The 11,220-nt window shown below is 34.3% G+C and overlaps 2 protein-coding genes across 2 annotated transcripts; both read left to right on the forward strand.

The window, feature by feature from the left end:
• Positions 1–1,915: 1,915 nt before the first annotated feature.
• Positions 1,916–5,010, forward strand: LOC102667335 (F-box/kelch-repeat protein At3g23880-like). The gene is made up of 2 exons (XM_006606967.1): positions 1,916–2,663; positions 4,916–5,010. Exons 1-2 carry the CDS (start codon positions 1,916–1,918, stop codon positions 5,008–5,010), a joined length of 843 nt encoding a protein of 280 aa, XP_006607030.1.
• Positions 5,011–10,091: 5,081 nt separating this feature from the next.
• Positions 10,092–10,592, forward strand: LOC102667463 (F-box/kelch-repeat protein At3g23880-like). The gene has a single exon (XM_006606968.1). The coding sequence runs from the start codon at positions 10,092–10,094 to the stop codon at positions 10,590–10,592; it is 501 nt and encodes a 166-aa protein (XP_006607031.1).
• Positions 10,593–11,220: the final 628 nt, after the last annotated feature.

Raw genomic sequence — 11,220 nt, forward strand, 5'->3', positions numbered from 1 at the left:
TCTACTTGGAGTTTTTCTATCCAATGCCCTTGCGGAGTAGGATTGCATCATAACTAAAAACTTATTTAACTTGGGCCTTCAACAACAATTAATAGTCTTGATAGTGTCTCTGCCTCTGGGCCTTCATCCTTCTCCACTTGGGCCTTTAGCCTGTATTTGACCAGTTTCATGATTCTCATCAACTGAGGGTTGTCTTCCCAAGGCTGTAATTCACTTTTAGTTTGTGCTTCCCCCTTTAACAATTAGAATTCCTATCTATGTGTTTGCATGATTGATTTTTTTTTCCTGGAATCTGCTTTTGAGTGGATATGTCCGGTTTCAGGTATTTTTGAAAGAATACTATATCAAAGTACATATAGCATGAGTTGAATCAAATCATTATTTTTCTGTTATTGACTATTAATATTCCCTGTGAAATACAAGTTAAAAACTCCATGTAGCATGAGCTGAATCAAATAATTATTGTTCTAACTTTCATTTGTGAAATGTTGTCAAAATGTTAAACAACTAAGAAGCAAAGTGACTTGGACCTTAAATTTGCAAACGAAAGATTCGAAAGAATTGTAAGTTTTGAAGAGGCAATATGCGGCATTACCAGCAGTAATTGTTATTAGGTTTTGTGTATTTGATTTTGGTAATAAAGATAGCTAACAGGATAAGCAGGATTTTATTTTAAAAGATTTATCTTTTGAAGTTTTATTTATTTTTATTTAAATAATTTAATTTATATAAAATAATTACGCATCCACTTTCTTGTTTATTATTATAATAATTTTAAAATGAAACTTTTCCCTTATAATCTGCCTTTTCTCACCTAACTAAAGATTTATTGAAGTTTTTTTATCTATTTGTTGATAGTTTTTTTTACTTCATTGTCATAATAGTTTAAAAACCTTTTAAAGTTTTATTTAATTGAAAAATTTCTTATTGTAAAACTTTTACTTAATTATTCATTCATTGATTATTGTTATATATTTTACTTTTATGTAATTTAGTAAAAAAAATGCAAAATTTCCTCACAGTTACCCCATTATTTCCAATTTACTCTATTAATTCCAATTTCAAACTATTTTTACGTAGTAATTATAAAATATAGTATATTCTTAAATTATTATATACTCCAATAATAATTTTTAGTAATTATAAAAAATTATTTGTAGTTATTAAAATGGACTATGATTGGGAGAAACATATCTAATTTTTCTTTTTTCTTTTTCTTAAATATATGTCATAAAATTTTAAAATATGTTGAAGAATCTGATGATAAAAACTGTGAGAAACATATCTAATTTTTCTTCTCTTTCTTAACCCAAATGGACAAAAATTTTATGTGTATTTAAATCAGGATTTATTCCACCAAATTTGTTAAGAAATTGTTTTTAGCTCCTGCATCTTTCGCCTGATTTATTTCCAACTTTATTGCAGCAATTATTAAAAGATTAATTAAATTTATCTCTGAAATAAAATATATTCATTTATCGAAGGGTTAAACCCTAGAAACATTGGGACATATATATATGTACTGTTCACGAAGGTGTATGTCTTAATAGGTACAGAATTTGGATTCAGAGTGTTTCGGCGCTCTGCTGAAAGTCACAGAAACATGCGACCAGAGAAGAAACCATGGTTGTCACTCCTCTGTAACGAAATCATCGAGGAAATCTTGTCTCGTCTTCCCGTGAAACCTTTGATCCAATTCATGTGTGTGTGCAAGGAATGGAACTCCTTGATGTCAGAACCCTATTTCATCAAACTGCACCTTTGCAAATCAGCTGCGAAGGAAGATTTGGAACACCTTCAATTGATAAAAAATGTATGCCTCGGATCCATCCCAAAAATCCACATGGAATCGTGTGATGTAAGTTCATTATTCCATTCCCTACAAATTGAAATGTTCTTGATCAATTTCGCAAACATGCCAGGTTACCATCTGGTCAGTTCATGTAATGGGTTAAACTGTGGGGTTAGCAAAATACCAGAAGGATACCGTGTTTGTTTCTGGAACAAGGCGACAAGGGTGATATATAGAGAATCGCCAATGCTGTCTTTTTCCCAGGGCATCGGTCGTAGAACAATGTTTGGGTTTGGCTATGATCCGTCAAGTGACAAATACAAGGTTGTAGCAATTGCGTTGACTATGCTCTCACTTGAAGTATCTGAAAAGACTGAGATGAAAGTTTATGGCGCGGGTGACAGTAGTTGGAGAAACCTTGGAGGTTTTCCTGTTCTTTGGACATTACCTAAAGTTGGTGGAGTGTATCTGAGTGGAACCCTTAATTGGGTTGTTATTATGGGAAAAGAAACCATTCATTCTGAAATCGTAATTATTTCTGTTGACCTGGAGAAGGAGACTTGCAGATCACTGTTTCTTCCCGATGATTTTTGCTTTTTTGATACAAGTATTGGAGTTGTTAGAGACTTGCTGTGCGTTTGGCAAGATAGCAACACCCATCTTGGCGTGTGGCAGATGAGGAAGTTTGGAGATGACAAGTCTTGGATTCAATTGATAAATTTTAGTTATTTACATCTTAATATTCGTCCTTATGAAGAAAAATCAATGATTTTACCATTGTGCATGTCTAACAATGGAGACTTCTTCATGCTGAAATTCACTAGAAATGCTGATGATGAATACCAAACAATTTTGTATAACCAGATGGATGGTAAGTCTCAAGTTTCTGTCGCTCCCTCAGGTAGTTTCAGAACTTTGTTGTGGCCCAACCTCAAGATTTTTACCAAAAGTTTGGTCATACTTTATTGAAATTCTACAGATGTGAGTTCTTGATTACCCTATTTAATTGGCATCATCTAATTTCTGTCTTTTCAATTATATAATGATAATCACGAACGCTTTGTCAGATGTTTAATTCTTTGCCACTTAATTATGTGAGATCTAATCTATATCATGTATTAACATATATTCTTCTCTTGGGTTGTGAATTACTACTAGAAATGTAGCATCTGGTAACCAGTTTATTTTATTAGCAGGTAAAGAAATATTGTGGATTCTAATAAAATGTCATTTAAGAAAAGAAGTAATGAAACCACTGCATGTGAATTCAAGGATTCATTCATCAGCATCTCAACCTCTGCTATCTTTGTCTGATCTCTCCAACCTATGCTCTCCCTTTCTATCTTTCTTTGACATGTTTTCTCTCCCTCTCTCTCTCCCAATGCGAGCTTCATCAATTTCTTTAACACTAGATCTGAATATTTGTGCTTTTTTTACTGTATGACTTTAGTTTTCAACGATTTCAACCTATAATCACAGGTTTTATACTTTCTGATATATACGTCATTTTCCATTTTCCATAAGCATTTGGTCTAACCAATCTCTTTTGTGATTCATTCTCGGTCATTCACCTCTTTCATTGATTTCTAAGTTTTGAATCGTAATTACTGGAATTAAGTGAAATAGAACTTAGATCATTCTACAAATCCTTGGTCATTTCATATTTCATTGATTCTTAATTCTACAATTTTATTGATTCATGATGCTACTACAATTTTAATAATTTTCTCAATGTTATGGTTATTTTTGTCTTGCATCAGCATGCTACATTTTGTTATACTTTGCTTAAACAACGTTCTCAGACTTTCAATTAAATAACATCAAGTTTTTTTTTTGCAGGTACGAGGACAGAACAAGAATGGTACATTAAACTGTAGTATTTATGTCTTTAGTTCTTTAAATTGTTATATCATCATTGAGAAATACATACTGATGTGTTGTTGTAACTGTGACAATTATATCAGCACTATGGCTAATATGTTTCAGACATAATTGACGTTATATATATGTTCAATTCAGTTGTCAATTTATCATGTTGCAACTGTTCCTTGGAAATGATACCTGGCTATAATACACATAGTCTAAACTCTTAAGAGATTTCTGTTATAGCCGAATCCCTTTGCTGCAATGTGATCTTGCTTGTCGAGTGCAACCTCGAGTTTCTTAGAGGTTGTATCAAAAACTGATACTTGACACAATGCCTCAATACCAATTAAGCTGAAATTCTCCACACACTTTGCAGGTGGTTATACACATAGATGTATTGTTAGGGTTATTTAGTTTGCTAATACATCAAATATTTTCTATTAAATTCTACTTTACTCATATTATATACTAAGTAGTATATTATCTTTTTTATTAGAGCAATGCTACTAAATATATTGAAAAGATGGGAATTTATGTGACACCAGTACAATTCAATTATACACTAGCAACTTTCATAAAAGCATGCTGAATGAAATGGGTTCAAGAAGACTCAAGCCTATATAAAAGAAGTTTTCTAATGAATCTCATTTGCTAAAATGATGTAAATAGTAATTTCCAGTATTTTAAATCCTGATCCGATCCAGTTATAGAAGCAGTTACAATTTTCACTAGTCAGGCAAATTTTAGTTGTTGTCAGCTAAATTTCAGTTGCTGTCTGCTGAAATGGCTTCCAAAATTAGCTAAATCAGTGTAAAATTTCCCTTCTCAAGACAATTTTCTTGACATTATTTTCGAACCGTGATGAAGCATTTAGTTGATCCAATTGACAGATTCATGTGTCAACAAAATTTGCATGCCCCGTGAGACCAAATAGCTGAATAAGTTCAGAAATTTTACGAAAAAAACATGGAATCTATTTGGGGTGTTTGTGGATTTGATTTGATCATTTTGAAGGAAAAATCATCTAATTTATCTGCTTCAGATTTTTAATTTATCATCTAGCCAGTTTTGTTCAAAACTTTAATCCGATATAATTGGATCTAATTTGATGCAATTTGGATTGAATTGATTTTCTTTTTTAATCATACTTTTATTTTTATTGGAAAATATTAAATATTAATGTCATATATATAATAAAAATTAATTTAAAATAATAAATATTTTATTTATATAACTATATGTATGAATCTTAAGCAGGGTTTAGAGAAATTTGTAGGGATTACCATGGAAGCTTTCTTGTGGGGTTTTATGGTCATGTTGGAGGGCAAGAGATCTTATATGCTGAGATTTAAGCATTGTTGTGCCTGCACAGGTTTAAATTACAGTTTGCAACTGCAATGCAATGTAAAGTTTTTCGACTCACCATAATGCGATCGCAATCGGAATTTAAAACCCCGATTGCGTTGTTTGAATATTTACTGGCCATGGGAAGCAGGATATAGAAAGTTGATATGCTATTTGGAATCACTCACACTCATTCATTTGATTAATAATATGCCCTTGTGTTATAACATATATGGCAATGAGATTGGGCTTATCAAGAAGTTGATGCCTTTGTGTGAGGTGCCGCACACTCTCCATGAGGGAAATCAGTGGGCAGACGTGTTAGCAAAACTGGGAGCTAATTCTTTGAGTCCTCTTCATGTTTTGATGTTTTGCATGATCCCCCAGTTGCAGGCAGATGCACTGGGGGTTGTCTTCCCAAGGCTGTAATTCACTTTTAGTTTGTGCTTCCCCCTTAATTAACAATAAGAATTCCAATCTGTGTCTACATGATTGATTAGCAATTATTGTTCTAACTTTCATTTGTCAAAATGTTAAACAACTAAGAAGCAAAGTTAGACTTAGACCTCAAATATGCAACAGAAAGATTCGAAAGAATTGAAAGCTTTGAAGAGACAATATGCGGCACTACCCAAACAAGAAAAATTTAGCATTTCCAGCAGTAATTGTTATTAGGTTTCATTTATTTGATTTTACTAATATAGATAACTACCAGGCTAAGCAGGATTTTATTGCAAAAGATTTATCTATTGAAGTTTTATTTATTTTTCTTTAAATAATTTAATTTATATAAAATAATTACGCATTGTCTTTTTTGTTTTTCGTACTTTAGAATTTATTACCATATAGCAGTATTGTTATGAGAAAACATATTAGCAACTAAATTGTTAAATATTAAACACATCTACACATGTATGAACCTTTTGCATGAAAGTATATTATTATTTGAATTCCTAATATATATATATATATATATATATATATATATATATATATATATATATATATATATATATATATATATATATATCATTTTCATTGTCACACCTTTCTCTAATTTATTATTATAACTTTTTTAATATGAAATTTTTTCCTTATAGTCTTTCTCGTCTCATGTAACTGAAGATTTATTGCAGATTATTTTATCTAAGCAAATTTAAATTCTTATTTCCATTTGTTTCAATCTAATTAAAATTGGACAGAATTTTATTTGATTATTTGTTAATATTTTTTTTTACTTCATTGTCATAATGGTATAAAAACTTTTTAATGTTTTTTTACTGAAAAAATTCTTGTTGTAAAACTTTTACTTAATTATTCATTCATTGATCTGTGTTATATATTTGAATTTTATAAAATTGGTAAAAGAAAATGCGAAACTTCCTCCCAGTTACCCCATTTTTTCCCATCTACTCTATTAATTCCATTTACAAACTATTTTTACGTAGTAATTATTAAATATAGAATATTCTTAAATAATTATATACTCAAATAATAGTTTTTCGTAATTATAAAAAATATATTTTTTAGTTACTAAAATCGATTATACAACAACAACAACAACAACAACGCCTTATCCCACTAGGTGGGGTCGGCTACATGGATCAACTTCCACCATAATGTTCTATCAAGTATCATACTTCTATCCAAATCATTAAGTTCGAGATCCTTTTTGATAACCTCTCTTATAGTCTTTTTGGGTCTTCCTCTGCCTCGAATTGTTTGTCTTCTCTCCATCTGGTCTACTCTCCTCACTACAGAGTCTACCGGTCTTCTCTCTACATGCCCAAACCACCTAAGTCTATTTTCCACCATCTTCTCTACAATAGGCGCTACTCCAACCCTCTCTCTAATAGTTTCGTTTCTAATTTTATCCTGTCGAGTCTTACCACACATCCACCGCAACATCCTCATCTCCGCTACACCTACTTTATTCTCATGTTGGCTCTTGACTGCCCAACATTCTGTTCCGTACAAAATCGCCGGTCTTACCGCAGTCCGATAAAACTTTCCCTTTAGCTTGATCGGTACCTTTGCATCACATAACACCCCCGATGCTTTTCTCCATTTCATCCATCCTGCTTGAATGCGATGATTCACATCCCCTTCAATTTCCCCATCATCCTGTATTACAGACCCAAGATATTTAAACCGTGTGACTTGAGGGATAATATGGTCTCCTATTTTCACCTCTGAGTTAGAAACCCTCCTTCTTTTGTTGAACTTACATTCCATATACTCCGATTTGCGTCTGCTTAGGCGAAAACCATGTGTTTCTAGAGCTCGTCTCCAAGTTTCCAACCTCTCATTCAACTCCTCCCTCGACTCTCCAAGGAGGACTATGTCATCTGCAAAAAGCATGCATCTCGGCGCTATCTCTTGGATTTGTTCCGTGAGGACATCCATAATTAACGTAAAAAGGTAGGGGCTAAGGGTTGACCCTTGATGTAAACCAATTGTGATGAGAAAATCGTCTGACTCTCCACCCTGTGTCCTAACACTAGTCGATACCCTATCATACATATCTTGGATAGCTCGAATATATGCAACCCTAACCTCTTTCTTCTCTAGAGCTTTCCACAAAATCTCTCTAGGCACTCTATCATACGCTTTCTCCAAGTCAATAAAAATCAAGTGCAAGTCTTGTTGGGCCATGCGATATTGCTCCATCACCCGCCGTAATAAATAAATCGCTTCCATGGTCGACCTTCCCGGCATGAAACCAAATTGATTCTCAGTAACTTGAGTCTCCTTTCTTAATCTCCGTTCGATCACTCTTTCCCATAATTTCATGGTATGACTCATGAGCTTGATTCCCCTATAATTTGCACAATTTTGTATATCCCCCTTGTTCTTATAGATTGGCACTAACGTGCTTCTCCTCCATTCCTCCGGCATGCGTTTTGACCTCATAATTTCGTTAAAGAGTTCGGTGAGCCACTCAAGACCTCTATCTCCAAGAGTTTTCCACACTTCAATAGGTATGTTGTCTGGCCCCACCGCCTTACCATTACTCATTCTTTTCAACGCTTCCTTTACTTCCTGTTTCTGAATCCGACGATAGTACTTATAGTTCCGGTCCTCTTCTCTTGTGTCTAGACTGCTAGAGTCATATCCATATCCATCATTAAATAAGTTGTGGAAATACACCTTCCACCTTTCCTTGATATCTTTTTCATGCACTAAGACTTTGCCTTCTTCATCCTTAACACACTTTACTTGATCCAAATCTCTAGTCTTCCTCTCTCTACCCTTAGCAAGCCTATATATAGATCTTTCTCCGTCCCTGGTTCCTAGAGCTTGGTACAGTCCGTCAAAAGCTTGGGCTCTTGCCTCACTCACCGCCTTTTTGGTTTCATTTCTAGCTATCTTATACTTATCCCAAGTTTCAGAATTTCTACACCTAGACCACTCCTTGAAACACTCCTTTTTTACTCTAACTTTGCTCTGAACATTTTCAGTCCACCACCACGATTCTTTACCCCTAGGTCCAAAACCTCTAGATTCACCCAACGTCTCTTTAGCCACTTTAATAATCTCTTGGGACATCTTGTTCCACATATCATTTGCACTTCCTTGTGATTGTCCACACCAACCCTCCCATATCTTTTGTTGGAAGATTCCTTGTTTCTCACCCTTCAAGTGCCACCATTTGATCCTTGGTGCTACCATAGGACTTCTTCTCTTTGCCCTATCTCTAATTCTTACATCCATAACCAAAACTCTATGTTGGGTAGTCAAGCTCTCTCCCGGGATAACTTTACAGTTCAAGCAATACTTCCTATCAGACTTCCTGATAAGGAAGAAATCTATCAGACTTCCTGATAAGGAAGAAATCTATCTGAGAACATGTCCCTCCACTTTTGTAAGTGATAAGATGTTCCTCTCTTTTCTTAAACCATGTATTGGCTATAGAAAGATCCAAAGCCTCCGAAAACTCCAAGATGGATTTACCCTCCCCATTCATCTCCCCTAGGCCAAAACCCCCATGCACCCCCTCAAAACCTCTAGCCACGCTACCTACATGTCCATTGAGATCCCCTCCTAGGAAAACTTTCTCTCCTTGGGGTATATCCTGAAGTACCCCTTCTAGATCCTCCCAAAATTTTACCTTAAAGTGTTCTGCTAACCCAACCTGAGGTGCGTACCCACTAATAACATTAAAGGTGTCCTGTCCCACTACCAATTTTAAGACTATGATACGATCTCCTACTCTTCTTACATCCACGACATCCTTCTTCCACTCCTTGTCCACAATAATCCCTACCCCATTTCTTGATCTGATTTTTCCCGTATACCACAGCTTAAATCCCGAGTTGTCTAAAATCGATTATGATATAAACAAAATTTAATTATTTTTCCAAACTAAATACTGTGCAGAGCACAGGCCCAAAAATAGTGAGAAACATATCTAATTTTTCATTTTACTTTTTCTTAAATATATGTCGCAAATATTTAAAATATGTTGAACAACCTCTTACAAACACTGTGAGAAACATATCTAATTTTTCTTCTCTTTCTTAACCCAAATGGACAAAAAAGGTTATGTGTATTTAAATCATGATTTATTGCACTAAATTTGTTAGGAAATCTGCGTTGTTTTTAGCTACTTGATCTTTCGCCTGATTTATTTCCAATTTTATTACAGCTATTATTAAAAGTTTAAATAAATTTATCTCTGAAATAAAATATATTCATTTATCGAAGGGTTAAACCCTAGAAACATTGGGACATATATATATATACTGTTCATGAAGGTGCATGTCTTGATAGGTACAGAATTTGGATTCAGAGTGTTTCGGCGCTTCGCTAAAAGCCACAGAAACATGCGACCAGAGAAGAAACCATGGTCGTCACTCCTCTGTAACAAAATCAGCGAGGAAATCTTGGATGGAACTCCTTGATGTCAGAACCGTATTTCATCAAATTGTACCATAGCAAATCTGCTGCGAAGGACGATTTGGAACACCTTCAATTGATAACAAATGTCTGCCTCGGATCCATCCCTGAAATCCACATGGAATCGTGTGATGTAAGTTCAATATTCCATTCCCTACAAATTCAAACGTTCTTGTTCAATTTTGCAAACATGCCAGGTTACCATCTGGTCGGTTCATGTAATGGGTTGCACTGTGGGGTTAGCGAAATACCAGAAGGATACCGTGTTTGTTTCTGGAACAAGGCGACAAGGGTGATATCCAGAGAATCGCAAACACTGTCTTTTTCCCCGGGCATCAGTCGTAGAACAATATTTGGGTTTGGCTATGATCCGTCAAGTGACAAATACAAGGTTGTAGCAATTGCATTGACTATGCTCTCACTTGACGTATCTGAAAAGACTGAGATGAAAGTTTATGGCACGGGTGACAGTAGTAGGAGAAACCTTGAAGGTTTTCCTGTTCTTTGGACTTTACCTAAAGTTGGTGGAGTGTATCTTAGTGGAACCCTTAATTGGGTTGTTAGTATGGGAAAAGAAACCATTCATTCTGAAATCGTAATTATTTCTGTTGACCTGGAGAAGGAGACTTGCAGATCACTGTTTCTTCCCGACGATTTTTGCTTTGTTGATACAAATATTGGAGTTTTTTGAGACTCGTTGTGCATTTGGCAAGATTGCAACACCCTTCTTGGCTTGTGGTAGATGAGGAAGTTTGGAGATGACAAGTCTAGGATTCAATTAATAAATTTTAGTTATTTAATCTTAATATTCATCCGTATGAAGAAAAATAAATGATTTTACCATTGTGCATGTCTAACAATGGAGACTTCTTCATGCTGAAATTCACTAGAAATGCTGATGATGAATACCAAACAATTCTGTATAATCAGAGGGATGGTAAGTCTCAAGTTTCTGTCGTTCCCTCAGGTAGTGTCAGAACTTTGTTTTGGCGCAACCTCAAGTTTTTTACCAAAAGTTTGGTCACACCTTATTGAAGTTCTACAGATGTAAGTTCTTGATTATCCTATTTAATTTGAATTATATAATGATAATCTCGAATGCTTTGTCAGAATGTATTAACATATATTCTTCTCTTGGGTTGTGAATTACTACTAGAAATGTAGCATCTGATAACCAATTTATTTTATTAGCATGTAAAGAAATATTGTGGATTATACTACAAATTGTTACAGTTGCCTGCTTCACTTTTGTTATCACTACAATTATCAAATTAGTAAGCTGATATATATATCTGTGTTGGGCATCATATTACAATCCT

Source organism: Glycine max, chromosome 14 (genome assembly GCF_000004515.6).
Source record: "Glycine max cultivar Williams 82 chromosome 14, Glycine_max_v4.0, whole genome shotgun sequence".
NCBI lineage: Eukaryota > Viridiplantae > Streptophyta > Magnoliopsida > Fabales > Fabaceae > Glycine > Glycine max.

Bases quoted from the DNA above. Each gene is read 5' to 3' on its own strand.
- LOC102667463 (XM_006606968.1), top strand. From the start codon at position 10,092: ATGCCAGGTTACCATCTGGTCGGTTCATGTAATGGGTTGCACTGTGGG.
- LOC102667335 (XM_006606967.1), top strand. From the start codon at position 1,916: ATGCCAGGTTACCATCTGGTCAGTTCATGTAATGGGTTAAACTGTGGG. The intron at 2,664-4,915 runs GTAAGTCTCAAG...AATCTTAAGCAG, and splicing joins TTTGTATAACCAGATGGATG to GGTTTAGAGAAATTTGTAGG.